This window comes from Penicillium digitatum, chromosome 6 (genome assembly GCF_016767815.1).
Source record: "Penicillium digitatum chromosome 6, complete sequence".
NCBI classification, from domain to species: Eukaryota; Fungi; Ascomycota; class Eurotiomycetes; order Eurotiales; family Aspergillaceae; genus Penicillium; species Penicillium digitatum.
Genome location: NC_089389.1, coordinates 1,848,918 through 1,875,528, shown reverse-complemented (window position 1 = coordinate 1,875,528; position 26,611 = coordinate 1,848,918). Strand labels below are relative to the sequence as shown.

Below are 26,611 nucleotides of genomic sequence, written 5' to 3'. Positions count from 1 at the left end.
CCTTTCCAGGACTTGTTCCAAATTTGGAGAAGCAGGCAAGGCTTGCAAAAGGTGGTCCAAAACTTCCGTTCTGGACGAAGTAAAGCCCCAAGCTCGAAAAACACTCTATACACGGGATGAAGGGAGGACGTTATGGAGGATATCGTAAAAAGCGCGTAGACTGTCGTCGCAAGTTGGCCTTTGCCGTCAACTACATGACGTTCAATGCCAAGCTGATGATAGGCGCGCGGCAGCGCCAAGGCGGTCTAAGCGACCAATACGTGACCTCTGAGCTGTGTGTTTTGAATTGGGCTTCATTAGTATCCATTTAATTTCTTGATGTTGCCTTTACCAATTCTACGCAGGTGCGCCTTGTCGCATTCTAGTCAATCTGCACCTACAACACTTCCTCTACTTCTCCATTTCCTCGTTTCTTCAACATCTAAGCATGGCCAATGTCGACAGGCTTCAACAAATGCCGGCACCGTCGGTGGCTCTAAGCCTCTATATGTTCTTAGCAAAGAGCAACGAGAGTTCATGAACAGTGCTTTGCGAGTGAATCAAGCTGGTGAACTTGCCGCGACACTGATCTACAAAGCGCAAACGCCTCAGATCGTCCGCTCACACCCGCACCTCCGACCCTTGATGAAACACATGTACGACCAGGAAGCAGGGCACCTCAAGACCTTCAATCATCTCATTACCAAACATCGTATCCGCCCGACCGCTATGTATCCGGCATGGGAGATAGCTGCCACATTTTTGGGTTGGTCCACTGCGGCATTGGGTCGCGAAGCTGCAATGGCGTGTACGGAAGCTGTAGAGACTGAAATTGGATCACACTACAACGACCAAGTAAGAGAGATCCTGTCTTGGGAGGCAGATGCCGAGAGGTGGGGAGAGGAGTTGGATGAGGAACTCAAGGAAATGCTGGCCACACTGCGGCGAATTCGTGACGAGGAACTAGAGCATCTCGATCATGCCGTGGCCAACGACTCGAAGGAGGCGAAGCCTTACGATCCGCTCGTTGATATCATTCGCTTGGGATGCAGAACCGCCATCAAGATCAGTGAGAAGATTTAATCTCGCTAATTAGTGAGATGCATGTGCCGGGTCGCGCCACCATTTGTATATGGATACGGGGTAGAAATTGAAAGCTGCCTCAGAGCAATTGCTTAAAATTAGTCTAGGATTTAATTAAACTCCTGTTTCTCCGTAAGATTCCACAGGTCTTGTAGCGGAGCATTATAGATATTTATTCCGCTGACCCTCACTGGGGGGTTTCTATGGGATATCATATCTACTAAATAAATTGTTCCTAGTGCAATCGAGTGCGTTTCTTGGGATCCGGTGTAGGTCATAGGGGGTGAAAACTAAGTAGAAATAAGAGGAAGGCCGGATAAAATAGAGACGACCGAACTGAAACTGTAAATGTCTTTTGTTACGGAAACGAAAAGCAAAAACGAAAAGCAAAAAACATACAACAGTGAGGATTCGCTGGTGGTCACCCAACTACTAACTCACCGGCGTGTGGCTTAAGCGCGGCCAGTAGTCAGGTGGGTGCTACCCGGGTGGGTAATAGGTGAGCGCCGCTCTTATGTCGCGCGACAGGGGGTGAGCAGGGTGAGTTGGTTATAGACAGGGTGAGAAGCTGGGCGAGAATCACCCGCTGTCACCCAATTGCCGCACGGACTGCCGTACGGACCGCAGTACTCCTCCTGCAAGCTATGTGGAAGTGAATCATTGGATCATAGCCTTTTTCTGAGGCACCTGCTCTCTTGGCATCTGCACACAGCCCCAATTCCTAGTGGCGATGAATATCGATTAAACAAGTGTAAATCGACGAAGAAACTGAACTTCAGGAAGAAGAGGAGGGAAAACAAGGAGTAAAGAGCTTTTGCTTAATTTCAAGGATCCTATAGATCATCGAGTCCATCTTGGCATGGGCCTTATATACGTCCTACGTGTTTTTCCTAGGGTGATATATAGTATCTTGCATATATCACATCATTACAGATGTTATCCAAGTAAATCGTCAAAGTTGATTGGTAAAATACTAAAGCGCCTAGATAATAACCCTGGCAAAGCTGATGCCTATAGTGTGTTGAAGTGCGAAATACGGAGTAGGCAAAGCTCAGCTGAAATCTTTCACCTCAGTCTACTCTATACACTGTACAGACTACTATAAGCATGATATCGCCATCTCACGAAAATGAGTAACACTTTAGATTTACTCACTGCTGAGCTAAGTGAACTTTTCAACAGAGTTGACAGTATTTTGAAAACTATTGAAGCATCTTATTCTTCTGATGCATGTTTCCACTGCATCAGAACTCTCCCAGCCCCAAGCTTACAGGCTCTCTTGAACGTCCTCCCAAAAATTAGCAACCCCACACCAACAAAACCAACATCAACACCGAACAGAACAGAAATCAGCGTATCCAGCGATCATCACAAAACTACCGTGCCGCCTACCGACGAATATCCACATTCTGACGGAGACCTTGAGATTCGTGACTGCGAACCAAGCAACAACACCAGTAACCCTGATCCAAGAGTTGGTCTATATGACCCGGATGCTATATCTATATCAGATGACCTTTGCAAGGCTCTTATTGAGAATCGAGAGGACCCGCAATACTTTCTGCATTCCACATGTCACGGTGCCGAAGCTTCGGATGGGGTTGTGGGGGCTTTTTCCCAGCTACACCGAAATTTTCAGAGAATTCAGTCTGATACGACCCGGGATATCTACCTCCAATTCTATTGCCTATACAGGAGGCTTGAGTTACGGAATATCTTCCTTCTGGCCAGGGAGTTTGGGTACCATACCGGTAGGAAGTGGTGTAGGAATGCTTGTGAGGATCTTACGTCCAAGATCAAAGCTAGACATCCTACTTTACCGGTAAAAACTTTGCTTAACGAATATGTCCAACTTGGCTATGGCTATAACAAGTGGGCAGAGGAACTAGGAGGGCCCGAGTTCTTGCTCATGTTACCTTCGACTGTTTCAGAAGCTCAGTGAGTCAAGTCTATCTCATTAGAGGGATCAATCTTAATCCTACTAAAGAGATACATCAAGACGATATTTACGTTTCTTTATACCCGCTGTTAACAGCCTCCGTGAAAATGGGATTGAAAGAATTTTGAAAGATAAAAATCTCGACTTAGTTGGAAAAGCTCTGTCAGAAAATCTTTGGGCACTCTCACTAGGAAGAGACGGTTCACTCAAGCGAACTCTCACCAAGTTGGCACGCAGGAGCAAGAGAAAACGGCAGATAGAAAGAAATAGTAAGTGTCCTGGTGTTCGCTTTACTTCCTTTATCCATGTTCACATGGGGCAGATGACCAATATAAAACACCGAGACGCGAATTGGAACAAGATGAGGCAAGCACAATTGGAACAACACTCGATGATAGTCTACGACGGAATCAAGAAGCTGATGTGCTTGATGAGGCTCTATCCGAGTCATCCTTACAAGCTTCTGGGGACCATACCGAATTTTCCGAGCTGCTGGATATGGTGACCAGATTTCCTGACTCGACGGACATGGTTACATCGCTTCTTCCTGGCAGGGGTACCGAATTCCCCGAGCCGCTGGATAGAGTAAACCAATTCCCTGATTCGGCGGAGATGTTTGATTCGCTTGTTCCTGGCGGGGGTGCCGAATTTCCTGAGCCGCTAGATATGGTGACCCAATTCCCTGACTCGGCGGAGATGTTTGATGCGCTTGTTCCTAGCCTGATGCCGAGCTTCATGTCTTGAGATGCGATGCTACCACTTGAACCTGGTGAGAATTGCGACTATCCAGCCCAGGAAAGATCTGGTCGTCTTATCGACATCTACAAAGACTTTATACACATAAACCTATCTTCAACCACCTTAATAGATCCTATGATCTCTTAAATAGTGATACTCTTTATTTGGTAAGGTTGAACCAAACCTGATGCTTATTTGTATATAAAGCCATAATCTTGGGGCTCATAAAAATGCTTACGCTAGATATGGAATATGTTACGGGGAGGTTTGCAGTATTAGTGCGTATTCTAAGCATCATCCTGCTGCACTAGGAGCAAAAGACCAGCGTTCCAAGTTCGGCACCTCAGAACTGCGCTCGTTATATACGGATCCCTAGTTCATTACAAAATATCCAGGTATGTAAAAATAAATAATGCAAATCAGCATATAAGGCTTTTACCTAGGTACTGACGAAAAGTTTATACTTCGGAGGAATAAATCTTGGAACGAATGGTGTATACTTCTATTGACAGGAAATTATTGCTCTTGATGCTGTAAGAGATGGTCCTTAATCCCTCGGTTTATGCCCTCAAAGAAGTACCTAATATGTTTGTTACCAGTGATGCCGTCTATATACAACACTGGAAATAGACTATTTCAGACCCGCGGGCCAGATGTTGATTTAATGAGCAGCAGAGCAATTAAGGGTGCCCGCATTAGACCAGCTTTGTCGATTGAAAGACTTGATGGCCAGCTTACTGAGGCGTCAGTGCCAAGAAATAAGCATCGCGACAAAGTGGCTGCGTCAAACTATGGCGCAGTGAAGCATGAATTCTCAACACTATGTATTGAAGTGGGAAGAGCGCGCTGGCGGTCTGACATCGCAGACAAGACGGGGTGCTTAGTGCTCGACGGGGAAGCTAGGGAGCTGAAAAAGCCTCCCCTGAGCTACTGAAATAGGAAATGAAGCTGTTTTCCAGAGATGCGTAGCATGCTTGATTCTCAGACTATCAGCTCGCGAGCTAAAACTGTCAAAAACTGCTAAAAATTAGCCACTGTGGCGCATAGGAGATGTGGCGCTGTTTCCCATTACAGTGTTTAGTGGGTACAAACTCCATAACCTTTCAATAGCTAGTTAGATCTTCTCAAATGTGAAAGAGAGCGATTGAGCGCGTTATAGGGCATTGAGAGGAGTTAGGGTGGATAGAATGGTTTCCTGTTAGCAAGATCAGCCTTGTCTGCTATAACAGGACAGAGGACAGGTAGATGTGATGAAGAAGCAAAGCACCAAGGCTCATGCTATTTGGGAAGGAAGCACAACGTTGAGAGGAAGCTTTGTGGGATAAACATAACTCACTTCTTCCTCCCCCCCTCTCATCCTCCCGTTCATTTCCTAGCTTACTTTAGGTATAAAATACGGACTTGATACTATTTTATTGATCAACTAGCCATCAATTTACATCCGCCGGGTCACTTGAAAATCCAAGTCCCAAAAAAAAAAACATAAATAGAGTGACCCTTCCCTCACAGACCAAACTCTCTTTACTATTGGAAAACCCCGCCTCAGCCTCCATCCTCTATACGTTGTATCATTCAGCACCGTTCTTACACCCGGTCTTGTCATGCCAAAAGTACATACAAGTGCGTTAAGTGTACATTTTGGCCCCTTTGTACAGTTTACGCACCTTTGGCCTACACATCTGCCCCCTTTTCAACATGGCGACAAAGGTGCATACAGGTGCGTTAAGTGTACCTCTTGGCCCGTTTCTACATTTATACACTTTTGAAAGAATAGCTTAATAAATCGTCTGTCAGCTCCTAGAATTTGATCACATTTGCTCAAGCACTTTGGTTTAAACACAGTGTCGAGGTTGGTGGGTCACCTGACCTTGGTGCAGGACTGATCCAGAGCTCTTGCTGTCTCTCTCTCTTCCCCTTTCCCCGTCCGTTTTTGAATTGGTAGAATCGTACTATCTACATATTTCGGTGCATCTATTTTAGACCCTGTCGGTTCTCATGTAGGATGATAACCCAGCAATTGACTTGATAAGACTTCTCCTAATAAATTAGATTCCCCACAGAGTACTCGAGGTTCACTTTCAGCATTATTGGTTCCACTACCCCGTAACACCAACAAATTTAAGAAATTTACTACTACAATACTATATACATAGTATAGACTTAAGTAAGAATGATCATGTTAATCTCAATAGTAGTCCGTATAAAAGACTAATCTTTTGTAAAAATGAAGCTACAGTATTATAGGGATCAGCCGGTGTATTCAAAAGTGATTCAACCAAAGATATACTCTATGTATATACAATACTCGTAAAAGAATACACACTCATACCAAAATCTCACAAAGTACTTAGGAGCAAAGGTCTTAGAGAAATTGAACAAACCTTGGAATAGAGGGAGAACAAGAAGGGGGCGATAGGAGATATTGACTCTGTACAAGCATAGAAGTTAACTCGTCCACAACAAATACCAAAAAGTCACCCTCAGCACAAATTGACCACGAACAACTAGTTAAACCCAAGTGTAATGGTGAGATAGTATCTTGGAAGCTCTGATAGCGCACTTTTTGTACTCTGTAGTTTTATTTGTTACCTTGAAATTGTTAAATACTCTGTACCCTCCCCTCCTGCTAAATTACTTCAGAGAAACTATCTACAGTACTAGGCTACATTAGCACTCTTCCCCAACCTCCAATATCAAATCGTCACACAAATCCGGGTAAGATCGTGATATGCTCCCCAATCTCCATGCTGTCAAACTAACAATGAATAGCAGAATGTGTTGGCAAAGATGGAAGACCGCCGCAAAATTCCCTGACTGTCCAAAAAAAAGCCAAGGAAACTGCGAAGGATATGACCCAAAGGATGATCATATTCAGTGGTGCGAGGAGGCCGAGAAAAGGGGCACAATGTGTAATCCCGTCAAGGCTACCTCGCAAGGAAGTTCGTACAAGCGAGGCAAAGCCTGTGACAAACATAGTGCATAAACCATCGGTAAGTTCAACTCTAGTATTCCAACAACACAAAGCTAACTTAGTCATCTGATGTAATTTTGGTCATTTATTTCTGTCACGCTTTTGGGTGGATGTTACGCTGAAACAATGAGCGCCGTCGATCTGGATATATATATTCTCTACATGTAGATCACTGCCCCCATCGCCGTGCTTCACACATCTGAAGGGATTACAGGCCACATTGATCATTTTATGTAAATTCATCAAGTGAGCTCCAAAGCATCATCTTTAGTTCGATAATTTAAAATCAGTGATTTGGACCCTCTCAGTGTCCTCCCAAAGTCGTATTCTTCATGTTCCTTTCCAAATATTCTCAGCTAGAAGCTATCAGTTACGCCATCAAAACAATTAGATAATCGAAAATTACTGCATAACTCAGTGTAAAATGATCAGTCAGCTTTTTTTGCTTTTTTGTGTAATCGCGGGTACCCATTGGGGTCCTGGGTTGGGTTTCCCGGATGACAACCCACCCACGGGTTTGCTGACTAAGACCCAACCCGGCCCATGGGCTGGGTTTTCGCGGGCGGGTTTGGGCGGTGGGCGGGTTTTGGCGAGGCCTAAGAACCAGGGACAGCCCTTCATCCCTCGACTCATCTCAATCCAACTTTCTACGCTCTTTTCCCATTTGACATCCATTTCCAAATTTGTCATGTCTTCACCTTACTTGGATTTAGAAGGTAATCCTATTTCCGAAGATAGGGTTATTGGATGTGGGAGCTCAGCACTAGTTTTATTGCAAAATCATGTAGCTGTGAAAGTACCACTACGTTATATCTGGAGCTCAGAGTTAGACGTGAAAAGAAATATCCAAAGTTTACACCACGAACAAGAGATTTATCTTCGTCTTCAAAGTCCTACAATTGCAGATGAGCGTTCTCGGGGTATTATTCGTTGTCTCAAGGCTTCAAATAGTGCCACAGAACTCACTTTCATGACCAATGGGGATTTGAGATCCTACATCAACCGATCAAACTATATCAACGATTCAAACCTTTCTCGCCACACGCAGCTTTCCTGGTTTCTTGATCTAGCTCGCACGCTAAGCTTTATCCATGATCAACGCATCCTGGTTGCCGATATCGCAAGTCGAAACTTCCTCCTCGATACAAATCTTTCAATAAAATTTTGTGATTTTTCTGAAGCTTCTTTACTTCCACTAGAATCAGACATGAGTCTAGTGGATGACAATGGGTTTACTACTCAAATCGATGTTGGTCTTCTCGGAGCAGTCATTTTTGAGATCATCACAGGTGTCAAATGTGAAATTGATCTATTCAAAGACGACGCACGATTTGATGGTCGCGCATATTGGCCTGAAAGAACATCACTTCCATCAACAGATGATCTCTGGCTTGGCACTATCGTGGAACGTTGCTGGGACGGAACATTTCGATCTGCTGATAGTCTTTTTCACGCTCTCGAGTCACAGAGTATCACCCCGAGCAGTGTGGAATCATCTATCTTCAGTCTCATTTACAACAAAATTCGACCTCGTTTCATTGTTACCTTTGTCGGTGCTGTTGGAATGGTTGCATTTGTCTTGTCTAAGCCTTGGAAGCTCTATAGATCAATCAAGTAGCTTTTTTTTTTGTCTTCCTGGTTCACTTAAATCGATGTTTTATTCTTGCATTAGGTTTGCATACTATGGTAACATGTTGAACGAAATACAGCGTACTTTTCCACTAGACCATAACAAAAACCAAGGTTCCTGTTTATGGCATAGGGAGGCCGTATTTGAGGTTTGACATATGGATTTCAAGTTACAACAAGGTCTATTTCCGATTTCTCGTCAATATATCAGCAACGAATATACCATCAATACAGGAGTCGTCAGCGAGATAGGGATCGCTAAACGAATCAATAAAAACGAGGATTATGCCTGGAGAGAGGAGGCGGCACCAGAAACAATCTGGATCAAGGGCCAGGCTCAGAAAACTGATTTACAACATGAGTTTCATATTGAAACTGCCACATTCTGTCGCAATGGCAACATTTTGTATGTATCATAAATGGCTCTCTATGTTGAGTATACTCTAAAAAAGGATGTGAGACCAGGCTTCGAGGCTCACCCATACAGGCGCGGGTGATGGAAGGCACTCTTATAACCGCCAAAGTTGATCAGAGTTCACCACTACGAGATGGAAGAGTGAAACAGGCAATTGGATCTTGCTTAAACAAGTTTCACGTTATTGGTGACTTGATACTCGTGAACTATCCATCGCTGGAGTTTTACATGTGAGCAGGATCTTTCTCCCAAAATCTTTGCAAAGCTGACTTGATAACTATAGAGTATTTTCGATACCAAGGGCTATCTCTATGACACGGGGCATTAACATTAGTTCCATTCCCAGTGGATGGGATCTGGTACCCGATGCAATCTTCTGGTTAAAGCTTCAAGACCCACAGGCGGAACTGTATCACTAAGCTCACCATACTCGAGGTAATGGTATTCTTCAAGATAGCATTGAAGTTAAAGGTTTTTCATTTTACAACTCTAAGAGCCATTCGCACCTCAAGCCTACATTAAGGTTAATGCTAATAACGTAGATGAAGACACAAATGATATCATTTATCTTGACATCAGTTAGCATTCGGAAAGAAGGATACCCCACTGGCTAGCGTGATACAACACTGAGCTGTTTGACTTCTGTTGGATGCCTCAGGCATCACATGTAGGATAGACCAACTAGATAGTCTTCCTTCCACTCTCACCTTCTCTCTCTCCCCGTCCATCCAATTGAATACTGTTTTACCTGCATACATACTATCATTGTATTTGCATCAAAAATGTATCGCTAGATGCCGGAAGTATCTTCGTATTTCATATCCTTGCAACATAGGCAGGGCACTTGATCAAGGCTAAATGCTTCAACTAGCTCAAATGCTCATCAATGTGAGTAAGAAGGTTTGATTTGGTAAGCCATTTTCAAAATCTTTCACCATACTGCTTGCTTTTATCGGACAGGCAGAAAAGACAAAAGCTAGGTGTTGTTATAGGGTTTTGGCAGCTGAGAAAGCCACGTTATGGTATAAAACTCGCGAAACTGAATTGACAGCATTTATTAAAGCATCTCAGATGGACGTTTCTTCTCGAACACCAGTTCAGCCCTGAATTACTTCTCTTCTTGTAAAATGGCTGAGTCGTCCTCTTTTTCCATAGCTCCCCATCGTCGCTTTCGGCTAACGCAGTTGGAACGAGGCTCTTCAAGTGAGTGTGTATCAAATAGATGGCGCTGTAAATCTGTGGTACCATTGTAAATTTTGACACCACAGCAAGGATGGGGACAATGAATCAGAGCTAGGTGTTCAAGTGAGCTCAGATGTTCGTCGATGTGATTGAGAAGTGTGGGTTTGGACAGCCCTTGCTTGAATCTTTCGTCGCTGCCTTTGCTGTCATCGCCTAGACAAAAAGGACAAAACCCAGGGAAGATAAGAGTGCTTCGGTAAGTGAGCATACCACATCGGAGACTCAAATTGTTGAGATGACTCTCACAATGGCCTCTCCATTCCTCAGGGTTGTAGATCGACTCAGCGCACGGATAACAGAACTGAACATAATTGCGGTTCACCCGACGGTGTGCGCGCTTGTTGTTTTTGCAAACCTGTCGATAAGGAGCAGCGTTATGCAACTTGCGTTGACATTGAAGAATATGTTTGGCCCGTTGAGGAAAGCTTATACCTTTTCCAGGTTAGACGAGAGGCTTCATCATTAGGTAGACGGTACGGCACCTCGAAATTGCTTGGGAACATAGTGGACATTGGCCATCCACAGGGTGTAGTCCGGGATAGTATACTACGCGCTCAGTGGGCGCGCAGATGGCGATTAGATCCGCGAGACATTGTCTTCCGATATCGCTATCAATTGATGTGTTTTCAAACAAGTTTCGGCTCAAACGATCACGCTCCGGGATGTATTTTCGATAGATATCGAAAAGAGATGTGGTGTCTTTTTCTGAAAAATCATTGCCAGATATGTATTCATCATAGGATGATGACCACCATTCCTGAACCAGTTTCTCTTGGTGACTCCGTCGTAGTTTTGCCTTCTGTCCGTACAAAGTGGATCTTTCCTTGCAGAGGTTAGGATGTCGGTCAGGTTTACCATCGATCTCTTGAGTCAAAGCTCGAATTTTTTCGTTCATTTTGATAACCTCAGGGTCGGCTTCAAATTCGATTCTTCTAGATGCGTTCAAGCGTAGCGGGACATTTGAATCTCGATGATGCTCCATGCTTTGTTGCATGTCGCGGCCTTCGATATTCGGCTGAAATCCACAAAATGCAGCTTGAATATCAACTGTCTTTAGCTGCGCTTGGTATTTCAAGAATGTGTTTGGATTTTGATGATCAAGCGCCTGGCCACGGGCTGCTTGTGATGCCTTGGCTGCGTCGGTGTCAGCATAATGACCTCTCAGTTATAGGGAATGTGACGGACGATCGAGTCTGTTAGCCACACCGCCTCGGATTCCATGCACGCGCAACTTATCCCTGAAACCATCTCGTTCTGCCAAACTTGTAAAGTGATGTCTGAGAGAAGAGAATGTTAAGCCTTTGATGGGATCGGGTCCATTTGATGTGACCATCCTGAAGAATGGTTGCTGTAAACACTGCTCTTTCCATTCGAGGGTGAATGAAGTTCTGTGTGCGGGTGGTCTCACTGCGAGAACATCATCGAGGCTTGTAAGGTTTTTGAACGCACCATCTGCGACGCCATGGACAATAACCCAAAAAACGAGGTTCAATCCAAGTACGGGATGCTCATGGAACCAGTTCATAGGTCTGGATAATTGAAAATTAGCTAAGGCATGAAGTGAGCCGAGGATGACTAACAGTTTCACATCATCGCGGTAGCGCCAGCCTTTCAAAAACTCCGAATCGACAGATACCCAACGAACCAACTTTTTCCTATCATCGCTCCATTTCATGTGGAGTTGAAGCGAAGAATTGCAGATTTTCACGAACCTTATAGTAGAGACACTCGTTTGTACCTCGATATGAGCTTGACTCCACAATCGCACCGACCCTAGCTCCAGATCCCGCGAAAAGTGAGAGTGCACTTGCTGTCTGAACACGCATCCGTTCGTGTAGATAATCGTGCCAGTCATCAACAAATAGTCGTTGGAGTAGATACTGAATATCTTTATGGTTGACATGGAATGCATCACGAGGCTTTGTAGGTAGGTTATATTTGCGTGTAAGTGTAGTTTTAATGAACTGCATGAAATTCCAGTTAGAAAATTCCGATGTCTAAGGAAAGGAATATCATACATTGCGGACATCGGCTTTCACTTGGGAGGGAATTTCCTGAAAGGTCTCGCGGTGCCATTTTGACACAAAGTTCGAAAAGATATTGGCTGTTGAACTTTGGGAAGGAAGATCTTTTCTCGACGCTACGAAGCTTTCAATAAAGTTCTTCAACTCTTGTGGGTTTGTGGCAGACAATATTATCTTCTTTTTCAAAGCTATCCTGATACTCTTTAGTAAAGCCACGAGACTGCGTGCGTCTTTGATATTCCTCGAGACGACGGCTGGTCTCTTTATCCAGCTCCTTGGTGAACGTGCGAAATAAAATCGAGTTTAATAAATAAGATGGTAGATGAGAAAACGGCCCTAGGTCGTGCTTTTATCTGGTGTTTGGGGAGTGCCAAGCCCCTAACTCACCCACACCTTCTCACCCTGCTCACCTTCTCACCCCTCATCCAGCTCACCTTTACCACCTCCAACACCCAAATCGCCCCTACTCACCCTGGTGAACTAGCTCTTGCTGCTTTTAGTCATTAAGGCTTCCTTCCCATCGGTCGCGCTCTACGATGTGGCCTAAGTACGGCTGAGCGGACGGGAAGCCCTGTTTTCCACACCCTATGGTCGTATGTGTCGTGTTGATTCACAAAGTTCTATTTGATAGAGAACTGCGATTTGGGCTTCAAACAACCAGTAGTGGATGAAATTACCAGTAATATTCACATCTAAATGTCATACAAGAATTAGATCCAAAAGAAGTGACTCCAAATTTTTAAGCTAAATGATTCATGCAAAAGCATAATGTAGAAAGATATAGAACGCAAGAGAGGAAAGTACAATTGCAGCCATAGCTGGTATATTGGAAACATGACAAAAATCAACCCCAAATTCCACCACCGCCACCTCTGCCCTGCCGCCGCTGGGCAGAAATACGCCAATCGTCCTCGCCAGCAAAGCGAATATGCTGTTGCTGTCCAAGACTTCATGTACTACACCGACTACTTATCTCGACATAGCTAGCTACATTCAAAATTGTACATTTTAACTCCGAGGTGTGTGCCCGATACAATCTATCTCTCGCCGTAGGGTATCAATGAAAAACCGCATTCCTAATGCTCACGGTCTGTGACCTTTGTCCCCGATGTATGGCTAGCATCGTCCATTCAGGAATCAATGGGGGTTTTGTTCCAAGAATTCCACGAAGTTTTGGGAGAATCTCACAACCTGCTGGTAGACCTCCTCGAATCCATTAGCACCCCCATAGTAAGGGTCCTTCACTACCTCACCGCTGCCAATGTGATCCTGGACTTTTCCACCCTTGCCGAAATCACCAAACAACCGCACATCGGCAACCTTCGCATCTGCCCCGTATGCACCGATGGCAGCGTCTACGTGTGACCGCGCGCTCTTCGAGCTTGGTAAATTGGTGTCAGTCTTCCTCTGCAGGGTCGCAATGACCGAGTCGCGCACCTCTTGCAGGTCGCGGAGATTCGACTTGTCCATAGCAAGCAGGTAGTCAAAGGTGAGGAAATCTTCCCTTGTCACTTTGCGAGCGGCATGCTCGTAGTCGGTAATTTCATGGCGGCGCAAGGTAGACATGGTGCGGGAGTCGGGGGGCTCGAGGCAGTGGTAGGCAGCTGTACCGGCGGAATCGATCTCACCGATGGAGGGATGAGCGCCAGCGATGTGACGGAACACTCCTTCGGCCATCGGAGAACGACCTTGAGAGGATAAGCATCTTGCAAATGGCAGGGGAGAATCGAGCATGATGACAAACAGATGTTTCCCAGGCAGACAAATAGCACCTTGGCGGGGCGCGCGTTTGAGTTGGAAGCCATATTGGGGTCGCAGGGATCACCACAGAGTTTTCAACTAATTTTGTAATTTTTTGAAAAAAATCGACCCAAAAAATTCCACAGATAGGAAGTAAGCAAATGATGTACAAGGAAGAGCCTGTTTCGAGTTTGACGATGCAAGGCGGGGGTATCGACAGGCCCTAATTTGAGGTCTCCACCACATTAGAGAGATAAACATCTTGACTTGCATTACGTCTATCCTATACGGAGTACAAAGTACAGCGTATATCGAAAGAAGGCATACCTAAGGAAAGAATAAAAAAAACATGTAGACCAAGGCACCAATCTTATTGAGCTTGAAGTATGTTGTGGGCCTATTCATAGTAGAAACAGGCAGCATTTTTTTTTTTTTTTTTCAGAAATGGAAAAATGAAAAACTGCGTCCAATGACCTCAGATGCTAAAAAAAGAAACAGAACTAAACCAATCTGGACATTGAGGTAGCGAGTAAGAACAACTGAGATACTGGATGAGCCACAAGTGATAAGCCAGTGTGGCTGAGTTCCAATCAGTTGGCCCAGTAACAAGATCGTCCACTTCAACAGGTGGAGTTTCTCCTCCACAACAACCCGTGGCTCATTAGTTCCAGCACTTCCCAAGTTCTCTGATTGTTGAAATATCATTGGAGCCTTTTGTTCCAAAGCGTCTGAGGAATCGCGTCTTTTTTTTTTGTTAAAAAAAAGACCCTTACTTCTTCATACAGCGGTCCTAATCAGTGTGTGAAGATACCTCCGCAAGGCAGTGCGGAGCTGCACAGACATTTCTGATTCGTCCCCAGATCCACGCTCATCGTTGCCGAGGATCGAAGGCGTCGTAAACAACAGAGTGGGAAACCTGAATTTGTTCCACTTTTTTTTTGATCGCTGTTCTACCTCACCTTCCGCGCCGTCGCGTGACAATCCAAACTCCATATACCCTCTCCTTGTATCAAACATCGCTTGCGATTCTCCTTCCTATCTGAAACGACGCCGAGAACTAGGATCTGTGCATCAGACTTGTGATTCTTCCCGCTGACGCCCAATATTCCACTCGGCGCTCCTGGCGCAATCTCCAACAATCCCCGGCTTCAGACTTTGGAGCGGGACAATTTCACTGAACTCGATCCCAAGGCTTCTCCATCATGGCCTATAATCGTGTGGGCGCTGGTAAGTCCTCCAAGCCTTGATGGAACCTTTCCTCCCACATCTTTCGTCCTTCCCGTTCTTTTTCTATCTCTCTGAAACTGCTCGGATCAGTGCTGGCTATTGATTGAACGGTCTCAGTACGATTTGCGCCGTGAAACCATTGCCATTTCAAGTTCTCATTGTTGAATCTTCATCATCTCATAACTAACGATATGGCGAGCAGACCCGTTCGGAGACGAGCATACCTCGCCCATCTTGAATCCATCTCACACTACTGGATATAGCAATCGCACTCCTTCCCCGGGGCAACCACTGGAACATGGCTACCAGCTTTCGGACAACCCATATGCATATGGGCCTCAGTCGCATCTTCCCATGCCATCTAGTGATCGCTTGGCCGAACAACCTACTGTGAGTATTTTGAGTTGACAAAGAAGCGTCCTGTGCGCAAGCCAATACTGACGACGTAAATTGAAAACAGTACTCGGTCCAGAATGTCGATAACTCTTATGGCCATCGTGAGGCATACGACGCACAGCATCCCTATCCTGATAACGAGTATTCGGTTGACCCCGAAGCCCATCATGACGCCTACTACACCCAACCCTACCAGCCTACACACACCCCACAAGATGATTATGACCTAGGCCAGTACCCGGAGGGAGGACAGGCCCCCTATGAAGTTGACCAGCCCATGTTGCAACCGGACGAAACCCCATTTGAGTCGGGCCCCTATACCGAGTTTCACGATGACCCGGCACCAACGCCCAGCCCTGCGCCTGTCCGTCGTTGGAAGACGGTGAAAGAAGTCCAACTCTTCAACGGAAACCTCGTCCTTGACTGCCCTATTGCGCCAAGACTGCTTAGCCAAGTACCCCACGCAGAGCCACCAGGTCGTGATGAATTCACGCACATGCGATATTCAGCAGCAACATGCGATCCTGCTGATTTCTTCGAAGAGCGGTTTACCCTCCGTCAGAAACTTTTCGCGAAGCCTCGCAACACCGAGCTCTTTATCGTCGTGACTATGTACAATGAAGATGACTTTCTCTTCGCGCGAACCATGTCTGGTGTTTTCAAGAACATTGATTTCATGTGTTCACGGACAAGCAGCAAAACCTGGGGTAAAGATTCGTGGAAGAAGATTGTAGTCTGCATCATTAGCGACGGCCGTGCGAAAATCAACCCCCGAACCCGCGCTGTGCTGGCAGGTCTGGGTGTGTACCAAGACGGAATTGCGAAGCAGCAAGTCAACGGCAAGGACGTCACTGCCCATATTTACGAGTATACCACTCAAGTTGGGTTGGAGGTAAAGGGCACCCAAGTGCATCTCAAACCTCGATCCGGGCCTCCAGTGCAGCTGATCTTCTGCTTGAAAGAGAAAAATCAGAAGAAAATCAACTCTCATAGATGGTTCTTCCAAGCTTTCGGTCGTGTATTGGATCCTAACATCTGTGTCCTCTTGGATGCAGGCACCAAACCTGGTAAGGACTCGATCTACCATCTCTGGAAGGCCTTTGATGTCGAGCCCATGTGCGGTGGTGCATGTGGCGAGATCAAGGTCATGTTGTCACACGGAAAGAAATTGCTCAACCCGCTGGTGGCTGGTCAAAATTTTGAGTACAAGCTCAGCAACATTCTTGATAAACCACTTGAGTCTGCATTCGGTTTCATCACAGTGCTGCCTGGTGCGTTCTCCGCCTACCGGTTTGTCGCACTTCAAAACGACAAGAATGGTCAAGGTCCACTAGAGCGGTACTTCCTAGGCGAGAAGATGCACGGTGCTAATGCCGGTATCTTCACAGCCAACATGTACTTGGCTGAAGATCGAATCCTATGTTTCGAAATTGTCTCTAAGCGGAAGTGCCGATGGCTCCTTCAGTACGTCAAGTCGTCGACTGGTGAAACCGATGTGCCTGATCAGATGGCCGAATTCATTCTTCAGCGCCGTCGTTGGCTGAATGGTAGTTTCTTCGCTGCAGTTTATGCCATTGCCCATTTCTATCAGATCTTCCGCAGTGGCCACAGCTTCATTCGAAAGTTTATGTTGATGATTGAGTTCGTCTACCAGGCAATTGCGATGATTTTCGCGTGGTTTGGCATTGTACGCCTCTCTCCCATTCACTGTTTTCTTTTTCTATATGCTAATGCCTTGTGCAGGGTAATTTCTTCCTAGTTTTCCACATCTTGACAACATACTTGGGCTCAGATAACCTATTGGGCACGGCTGGTAAGGTTTTAGGCATTGTCTTTGAGTGGCTTTACCTGGCAACTCTCGTTACATGTTTTGTCTTAGCTCTCGGTAATCGACCTGGCGGATCCAACAAGTTCTATATGACCATGGTCTACTTCTGGATCGTGATCATGATATATCTTGCTTTCGCTGCCATTTTCGTCACGGTCAAATCGATTCAATCAGAGGTGGCCTCAAAAACCTTTACGGTCAGCCAGCTATTCACCAATAAGACGTTCTTCTCTATCATCGTCTCCCTTGGATCGACCTATGTCATGTGGTTACTCGCCTCGTTCATCTTCCTGGACCCGTGGCACATGTTTACCAGTGTAAGTGATCCTGTTTACGTTGTTTGGCTGAGTCATCTAACGTCCCCCAGTTCATTCAATACATACTGCTCACGCCAACCTACATCAACGTCCTCAACATCTACGCCTTCTGCAACACCCACGATATCACATGGGGTACTAAGGGAGATGACAAGGCCGAAAAACTGCCCTCCGCACACCTTAAGCCCGGCGGTAAGGTCGACGTCAACATTCCACAGGACGACGGCGATCTGAACGATCAGTATGAGGCTGAATGTGCTAAGTTCGCCACGAAGCCCCCCAAGGAGGTCAACGTTGTTTCCGAAGAAGATAGACAAGCCGACTACTACAAGGGATTCCGCAGTGCCGTCGTGCTTGCCTGGGTGTTCTGCAACTTTGCTCTCGGTGCCGTTGTTCTGAGCGCTGCCGGTTTGGAAACTTTTGAGGACTCATCTGGCACAAGCTCCGACGAGGCCCAGACCAAACGCTCCATGATCTACATGGAAGTTATTCTCTGGAGTGTTGCTGCTCTTTCAATGTTCAAATTCATAGGCGCAATGTGGTATCTGGTTGTTCGTATGGTGAGTTATCTTCACTGCACTGATTTTTGTCGATCCCATGTTAACATTCATATTCTAGTTCCGCGGCGTTTGATTTTGTTAAATTTTAAGCATGACGATTGTGTTTTTTTTGCGCCATGCAGAAATGCTATGTTTTCATATATCCCTTGATTTTATCCGGGTTTGGATTTTGTTACAATACCACGGCGGCGCCGGTCTGGGTGCGCAAATGGAAATGGAAGTGGAAAATGTTATACCTTTGATGACTTCCCTGCGATGTTCCTTGAGTCCTTTGTGGCACGTGGAATCACACGACATCGTGATTTATCTGATTTTTGTCTCTTTTTTATTTGTTTGACCTTGTTCATGATTAGCACGTGCTTGCCTCTGCATCTGCACACTTAGATTCATGATCAATGTTTTTCTCTTATGGCTATCGATTTTTGTACTATTTCTGTAGATATAGAAGAGTTTTCATCGAAACATGCTGTGTTTGTGCAGATGAATTTAAGGCATCACAGGGACCAAGCACCCAAGGCTCAGAAGCCATGCAAAATTCCAAGTAGTCAGTGAATACAGTGGAAAACTTCTTTGAGCAAAGATCGTTTTTCGAATTTTCCATACAAGCCATATTGCTTCATTTAGTGTCTGCTAGAGTGTGTATAACTGACACTATCGAACCATTTTCAAGAAGCCTGGTTCTTAGAATGCACACATAATGCAATCCCTCCAAGTACCAGCCCCATGCCCAACCATGTCTCTTTCGCAATTACCTTGCGCTCAACGTACCACTCCCCAAGAACAGTAAACAAGAATGCACTCGAGTTTGCAAGTGGCACAGTCAAAGAAAGTTCTATATAGCAACCGTTAGCAATTTGAAATCTCAGAACCGTAGCACTAGAAGTCAACAACCCAATGAATGGCACCTACCATGTTTCCCAACAAGCAAAAAGAACCAAATACTGCCCGTGAGATTGATAACCAAGGGAATCGCATACGCGGGCGTACGAAGCAAATTTGCAACCGTCCAGAAGATAGTAACAACCTTCGCCCACAGCCATGACTGCTTCACAGGAGCTCCACGCCTCCATGCTGGCGTGGGTAGACCATCCTGACCCTCATCTACGCCGCCTTCCCTACCCTCCCCATCATGACTGCCACTCTGTTCAGCAACTCCATCATCCAGCCCTATATCTTCATCTGTAGTCTTCGGCTTCCGGTTCACATCACTGATACTCGTACTCCGCCTCCGCACACCTTCTTCATCACTGGAGCCACGGGCTCCTTCCTCCCGAGAGAGCAATTCCTGTTCCTCCCCTGCATCCGTGAATCCGGTTTCCGGTGAGTCATGTGGGTGGCCTTGTTCGCGTCCTGATAAGTTCAATTCGGTTGCTTGCTTTTCTTGTCGGGCATTGAAGTCTGCTGCTGCGCGGCGGATAAAGGGGGTTGTGAAGCCCCATGCGACGCCGACAAGTAGGAAAGAGAGCACGTAGTTGAAGACGGAGGGTTCGGGTTCAATTGGTATGCCGGCATCTGGATCCATGTTGGTGTTGGGGGACCTGGGAGGCTGTCTGACGATTGGTTCGTTGCGCGGTGCTACTGTGGCCCTGACGTTGGTGCACACGATGGGCCGTTGGTCTGTGCATTTCTGATAAGATAAGGTTTTTTCCTGACGATCGTTGGATCTATAAAATGGATCCCACGGCTAGAATGCCTTACTTCATCGGCACATCGAGGATTTCGAGAATTTAGGATAAGGGAATTATCTACTGAGCAATGGTACACTTACTGTATATTCAACTAACAAGTCAAGTCTGCTTGCAAGTTCAATTTTGAGCATTCTGGGGTTGATGCGTTTCTCACTAGCTCAACCAAATGCTGGATCTGCCTACAGTAGAATAATTTAGCATTGGATCTAGGAGATTGAGTAGTTCCACTCTACGTTTATTGGGTTAGCTGGACCCTCACAACTATAACAGAGCGAAATCAAGTGGGAATCCACATACATGTATCATACGGACAAACCGTGGATACAATTTGGGACAGTGATGCTTTGAGACACAAGCTAATTACGGAGGATCTCTTACGCAAGCAAATCTCAGGCTCAGTAAATGGAACAAGAATTTAAAGGACAATACAAACCCATGGGCTGACTTGCCCGTAAGGATTTCACACCGTGGAGGCTTCAATCACGCCTGAGTGCAAGGAAACAAAAGGCCAGATTTGTCAGTCAATTGCCCACAAACCACAATGGTACCTCACTATAAAAAAACATCAAGTGCAGAAATTTGCTCTCAGTAGGTCAGTTGCGAGCCTCTCATCAAGCTTGCCCGGCCGCCACAGAGGGTGTCGCCACGTCCGATGGATGTGAGACATCATCAAGACCGATTCATCACAGAGCAAAAGGGACCCGCCACCCACCTTCACCCTCGAACCCACTTCACCAGAGTCCACAGCACCAGAAGAACAGTTCCCTTTTAACCGTTGCTTAAGCGAACGCCGAGGCTTGAGAAGACGAACGCCCACTGTGTCTGAGAAAAGAGTCCTGGTGTGCTTCCTTCTCTGATGTGCTCAAACGGTCGCCCGTGCAGCATCCCCCCGACTTCTCTCACCAGCAACAGAGTTTCCTCCTCTTTTTATATCCTCTCTAGCATCTTGAACCGTGGCAGCCCACTGCCCATCCCCCTTCAGTGCCGCTCGTCACAGGTGAGTCTGCTGTCGAATGCCCCCGCCGGTTTTCCCTTCCGTTGATCCAGGTGAGGCTGACGTCAAAGCCCATGTAAAGTCAGATGAATTTGAAGAGAGAAACATAGGGAAGGAGGAGAAGTAAAGGAAGGAGGGGAAGTAAAAGCAGGAGGGTATTTATATGTGCCGGGGACAAACACCACAACTTCTGAATCGGGAAGGAACCTCAACACCTACGTGACAACAGCACATGAACTAGAAGCAGATTAAATGTCAATTCCCTGTCAAATCTTGCTATGTCAAAGCTATACCTAAGCCAATCTCCCTGAAAAATAACCAATCTTCTTCAGCTGTCTTGGAACATCTGTTTCTCATTAATATAGCAATGGCAGTCACATCCCACTCAAATTCGGTAGATCTCAACGCCATCAAGCTATCTGCTCAAAGTAAATCGGCGCGATGATCCGAACAGACATTCTAGCCCTCCCAAAACTAGGCGGCGAGTAATTCTCCGCTTCCAGAGCGATGGCCTGGTAGTGATATGATTGCGTTTGTTGCTCGAGATGGCGAGCATAGATTTGATGTTGAAGAGACCTGATAGTAGGATGGCTAACTATAATTTGGTGGTTGTTACTTGGATGTGGCAAGGCCGAGATATGTAGCTGGACGTGATGCATTTGGCGAAGAAGTAAATATTGTTCGATAAAATAAGGGTTTCTCTTTGTGCATGACAGCGTAAGAGACTCGAAAGTAACAAAAATGTGAGAAATGTTAAAAAAGATAAACAGCAACGCCAGTGGGTGACCAAAAAGGCATTGAAAGAGAACACACAATTGTCAAAGGAAAATGACACGAAAGTGTAGACCAAGAAGGACAAAGATCAGGAAGAGCGAAGTAACAAGATTTAGTTATCACCCTTTGATTTCTTCCCAGGAATGAGCTTCATCACTGATTCCTTCATATCTGCACTGCTCCACCGCTTCACACGGATGAGATAGTACATGATTGTAGCTATGAAAACATTGAAAGCGATGAAAGCCCACATGATGCCGAAGTTGCGCCACCTTTCAGAATAGAAGATACCGGCCGTGCTGAGGTACTGATCTGCAACTTTGAGAGAGCAGTAACTGCAATCACTCGTAGCCTCGGGGTTGAGCAACTGACCACCAGCGGCAGTGACATATTTCATGAGATACTGTCCGCAAGTCTGACCAGAGGGTGGATCGAAGATGGCTAGTTCGGAGGTTGAACATACAACCTGGCGATTGTGCAGCTGTGTGCTAGCCATGCCACCGACCCAGTATGTGAAAGGTGAGACACGGTACATGAAGATCCAGAAGCCGGGAAGAGCAGATGGGGTCTGCATCACACCACAGAACATGAGAGACATCGCGAACAGAAGAACGACTACTGCACTGGCAGTTGTTTCATCTGGGAGGCCAGCAATGACCATGTGTGTGAAGGTGCTGGCATAGATGAAGAAGACAATGCAGAACAGGAGCACAGTGCCCTGGGTCAGCGAGTCAGGGATTCCAACGACAGCATAGAAGTAGGAGGCGTAGGTCAAAACACCCATAACGACCATGAAGGGGATCTCTACAACGATGTTTGCAATAAGGAAAGCTTTCCAGGAGTAGGATTTGCTGGGGCGTTCACGGCCCTCGTAGAGCGATCGCTGGCTGACGAAGACGGGCATGATCTGGTGATATTAGCTTGTGTTCACTTGGTTGAATTCTGAGTTGTGCATACCTGTTGCGCCAATGACGAGAAGATTGTACAAATCATGAAGAGAGAGTAAATAACAGTCTGCATACCCTGCAGTGACGTTTTGGCACCGTAGAAAGAGAAACCAATGAATAGACCAGAGACAACTCCAAGCCCCCATTTCGCCAGAATGTAGGATGGCATGCGCCAGTATTGCTGGAACACGCGGTACATGACCTGGTTTATTTGGAACCAGAATGGCATGGCAAATTCAGAGTGACCTTGGGATGAGTCACCAACGGCAGAGGACTCATTTCCCTTTTCTTTGTGAATTCGATCGAGCTCAGTCTGGACCTGCCTGCTTTCGTTGCTCTGCTTCCACACATCGAACCAGTCCTGGCCCTTGTCATTTTTACCAGCATTGACAATTCCCAGCATGTACTCAGCTGGGTTCTCCCTATCGTCACACTTACGCGCACCGTTTGATTCGAAGTACTTGAGCATTGTGCTAGAATTCTCTCCAACTGGCCCAAAGTACACAGTCTTACCGCCTCGAGCGAGGAACAATAGCTGATCGAATTGTTGGAAGAGCATGGCGCTGGGTTGATGGATCGTGCAAAGAACTGCTTGGCCGTGCTCAGCAAGCTTGCGAAGGAATGAGCAAATAGCCCAGGAGCTTTGAGAGTCGAGACCACTAAGGCAATGTTAGTGTTTGGAAAGGCATGAGATGAGAGTTCGTTGGATGAGGCACTTGCCTGGTAGGTTCATCCAAAAAGAGTAGCAACTTGGGTTTGGCCGCCAATTCGACACCGATAGTCAACAGCTTGCGCTGCTCGACGTTCAGACCCTCACCAGGAACACCAACAATGGCTTCCGCAAACTCCTCCATTTTCAACATTTTGATCACATCCTCGACATAGTCGTACTTTTCCTTAACCGAGACGGAGGCTGGCTGACGCAGCATAGCACTGAATCGTAGTGACTCACGCACAGTAGACGTATCGAGGTGAAGATCTTGCTGCTGAACATATCCTGTCTTTCGCTGGAAACTCTGATCCAATTCATGGCCATTGACAAACATATCACCAGTGATAACACCCATCGATGTGCGGTGTGCCAAAACATCTAGCAAAGTCGTCTTTCCAGCGCCACTAACACCCATCAGTGCTGTAAGGGTTCCAGGCTTGACCCATCCGGAAACGTTATCCAACAGACGACGTGGCTCCCCCTTAATCTCAATATCATAGCAAACATTGCGCCAAGTGAAGGTATCGGTCTGAGCCTGCATAGCACCCATCCCCTTATCGTCTGTGTCCGCAGTAGGCTGAGACTTAGATGGCTCGGTGCTTTCAACATCGGACCCAGACCTATTGCCTTTGCGGAATCTAGCAGGCTCATGACCGCGACGGAAGACCAAAGCTTCGGCAGTGCTAGTAGTAGCGGAGTTGATCTCGGTTGCGGCAAAGTAGATGAGCATGAAACCGATCAAGAACGCTATCAGAATGCCAAAGTTTCGCCAGACGTGAGAGTAGCTATAGGTGTAGTTCAGTTCAATGTACCGGTCACCATTGACAGTTGTAGAGCCCGCCGTCGAACCAGCCGCAGTGCAACTGAATGCTTTACCTGATAGGTCGGCATAGGAGGGAACAAAGGAAGAGCAAGGGAACTCGCGAGCATGGAACTCGTTGGCAATCAGTATCTCGAAGGCGTAGTATATCGGATTGAGATAATGAAGCCACTTGAACCACGGATGCATAGATGGCACAGGGAGGACAAAACCGGTGTAAACAACAAGAATCAGAATCATGACACCTGCCAGGCCCATTGCCTGTGAGATAGTTTTGGTGACAGCGGCTAATGTGCGGAAGACTGCACTCATGACGAACGTGATAATGAATGTGATGAGGAAGTAGAGGAAAAAGTTAGATGCTTCTCTTTTCAGACCGGCCAGGAAGTATAGGATGATGTTGAATACGACAGCCATTGCAAACTTCACCGGTACATCACTTAGCACACCAGCAATGGCTTCCGTGGCAGGATGGTAAAAGGCAAAGGAGTTATGTTTTTCGACAATTGGACGTTGCGAGTATAGACTGTTGATTTCGGACATTGCCGTGAGGGCATTGAGAAGGACAGCAAAGAAAAGAGTTGCGCCCTTGGACGTAAAGCCTGCAGTTGCATCCGGAGTTCCATAGAAGACAGATCCGACGATCAGAGCCATGATAATATTAGTGACCACCGTAGAGATAGTTGCGGCGGCATTGTTCCAGAGTCGTTGATAGGCGCGAACAGTGTTGAGTTTAATTTGCATAGGGACACTGATGATATACGGGGACTTGGGCCGGGTGTGTTTGGCCTGGGCGCCACGCTTCCACTGCTGGAGATCAGCGACGGCTTGCACATCATATCCAACGGGATTTTGCCCTTCATATTCAGCCGTTTCATTCAGCAATTGCTTATACTCAGGGGACTTGAGCCATGCAGCCTCAAAGTCCTCAGGCGTACGGGGAACACGATTTTCCATGCCGGGCTTCGCTGTCCGCTCCTGAGGATTTGTAATAGAGGTGAGGAAATCTCCAGTAGTCTGTCGAGTCGGACAATCCCATCCTTGATTCTCAAAGTACGACTTAGCTGCGGCAGCAGGTCCGAAGAAGATTTGATGGCCTTCGTAAAGTACAATCACCTTGTCAAATACATCGTAAATGCTTTGACTGGCCTGGTAGATAGCGACCGCATGACACGAGCCAGTGATATCAGATGACAGCCGCAAAGCCTCGACAAACTTCAATGCCGTGGCGGAGTCCAACCCTCGAGTAGAGTTGTCCCAGGCAGCGATTGGGGCATGGGCTAGGGCCATCTCTGCAATACTGACACGCTTCCGCTCACCACCCGAAACCCCTCGGATGAAATCGTCTCCGACTCGCGTGTTGTATGTATGACTCAGTCCAAAGACAGCCATGATGATCTGAGCCAGATATTTGGCATATTCTGCGCGCGACATGCCTTGGAACCGATGAGCGGGAGTTCGTGTTGCAGCTGCAAACTCCAGAGTCTGGCCAACGGTCAAATGAGGGAAGTGTCGGTCAACCTGTATAATTCAAAAGTCAGCACTGGGAGTCTATTAACGTGGTTGATGTTTGGACTGTACCTCTTGGTTGTATACAAGTTCGCCCTTGAACTCTTTCATCATGCGAGGTTGGGGTATTCCTAGTGATTGTTAGCTTTATTACGAAATGTTAGAGGCTAAGTCTTACCATTGTAATGGATGACACTCTCCTTGTCCAGTTTCAAACCGTGCAGCTCTCCAGTCATTGACTTCAGCAGTGTACTACAGCCGGCACCTGGGCGACCAAGCACAAGCAACAGCTCGCCACTTCTCAAAAGGCCGTTGAAATCTTTGAGAATTCGTCTTTGGGGGGAGTGTGATTCACGAATGATTTGAGGCACTCTAAAGGGGGTAGTCAGGATAGAAGTGACCGTATCTTGGAACTGCAGCGCAGCGCCCGATCCATATACATTGAGTTGCTTAAAAATGACATCCGACGTGTGTCCTGAGCGGCCATCTCGGTTGAGATCGTTGAAAGCCGCTTTGAGCCATTTATGCAAGTCAAAATTTCCGGATTGGGGGTCGAGAGATGGATCTTGTTGAGCGAGGACTGTTAAGTTATCTGTGGTTCCAAGGGTCGATTGTCGGCGTGATCGTTGAGTGGCTATTCTAGTGAGGGTCTTGACATCGACTTGGTCGATGAATGCCATAGGATAATCACCAATAGTTGATGCGTCTCCGGTGTGAGGTGGCGTTACCTCATCCTTTTCCATCAGCTCGTGCGAGCTTGTCTCTGATGTCATTGTGCCGAATTAGAATAGGCAATGAGCACAGGGATCTTTGCACCAAGATTGAACGGCAGATTACACTGGAAAATTTTTGACAGAGAGGAGGGGATCAGGTATTTAAAGTCTCGGTTCTGTGGCCATTTCCGTTCATAGATGACATCTTCCATTGTAACAGGAAATGTGGGTCAGAGTCGGGGGCCGGAGCAGTTGATACGATTGAAGAAATACATGAGTGGAGTGGAAGTCTTGCTACAACCAGAGCAATGATTGGATCGATATCAAATCGGGATCTTACAAAGTTTGAGGCAAGGGGGGCTAGTC

At 46.4% G+C, this 26,611-nt stretch overlaps 6 protein-coding genes across 6 annotated transcripts; 3 read left to right on the top strand and 3 right to left on the bottom strand.

Moving 5' to 3' along the window:
- Window positions 1–116: 116 nt before the first annotated feature.
- Pdw03_5672 (Ubiquinone biosynthesis protein Coq7, putative) lies at window positions 117–1,062 on the top strand (the record flags this gene model as incomplete). The annotated part of the gene is made up of 2 exons (XM_014682667.1): window positions 117–274; window positions 345–1,062. The coding sequence occupies 2 exons, from the start codon at window positions 117–119 to the stop codon at window positions 1,060–1,062; spliced, it is 876 nt and encodes a 291-aa protein (XP_014538153.1).
- Window positions 1,063–2,971: 1,909 nt separating this feature from the next.
- Pdw03_5671 (uncharacterized protein) lies at window positions 2,972–3,745 on the top strand (the record flags this gene model as incomplete). Its single annotated transcript, XM_066101125.1, has 3 exons — window positions 2,972–3,000; window positions 3,050–3,270; window positions 3,324–3,745. 3 exons carry the CDS (start codon window positions 2,972–2,974, stop codon window positions 3,743–3,745), a joined length of 672 nt encoding a protein of 223 aa, XP_065958065.1.
- A 9,412-nt stretch (window positions 3,746–13,157) lies between these two features.
- Pdw03_5670 (Protein-tyrosine phosphatase, low molecular weight, mammalian) lies at window positions 13,158–13,825 on the bottom strand (the record flags this gene model as incomplete). Its single annotated transcript, XM_066101124.1, has 4 exons — window positions 13,158–13,340; window positions 13,387–13,401; window positions 13,458–13,708; window positions 13,765–13,825. 4 exons carry the CDS (start codon window positions 13,823–13,825, stop codon window positions 13,158–13,160), a joined length of 510 nt encoding a protein of 169 aa, XP_065958064.1.
- A 1,137-nt stretch (window positions 13,826–14,962) lies between these two features.
- Window positions 14,963–18,161, top strand: Pdw03_5669 (Chitin synthase A; the record flags this gene model as incomplete). Its single annotated transcript, XM_014682663.1, has 6 exons — window positions 14,963–14,987; window positions 15,190–15,377; window positions 15,448–17,070; window positions 17,127–17,528; window positions 17,579–18,088; window positions 18,147–18,161. The coding sequence occupies 6 exons, from the start codon at window positions 14,963–14,965 to the stop codon at window positions 18,159–18,161; spliced, it is 2,763 nt and encodes a 920-aa protein (XP_014538149.1).
- A 592-nt stretch (window positions 18,162–18,753) lies between these two features.
- Window positions 18,754–19,610, bottom strand: Pdw03_5668 (Integral membrane protein; the record flags this gene model as incomplete). Its single annotated transcript, XM_014682662.1, has 2 exons — window positions 18,754–18,920; window positions 18,998–19,610. 2 exons carry the CDS (start codon window positions 19,608–19,610, stop codon window positions 18,754–18,756), a joined length of 780 nt encoding a protein of 259 aa, XP_014538148.1.
- Window positions 19,611–21,656: 2,046 nt separating this feature from the next.
- Pdw03_5667 (ABC multidrug transporter, putative) lies at window positions 21,657–26,305 on the bottom strand (the record flags this gene model as incomplete). Its single annotated transcript, XM_066101123.1, has 5 exons — window positions 21,657–22,451; window positions 22,502–23,150; window positions 23,212–25,544; window positions 25,605–25,663; window positions 25,711–26,305. The coding sequence occupies 5 exons, from the start codon at window positions 26,303–26,305 to the stop codon at window positions 21,657–21,659; spliced, it is 4,431 nt and encodes a 1,476-aa protein (XP_065958063.1).
- Window positions 26,306–26,611: the final 306 nt, after the last annotated feature.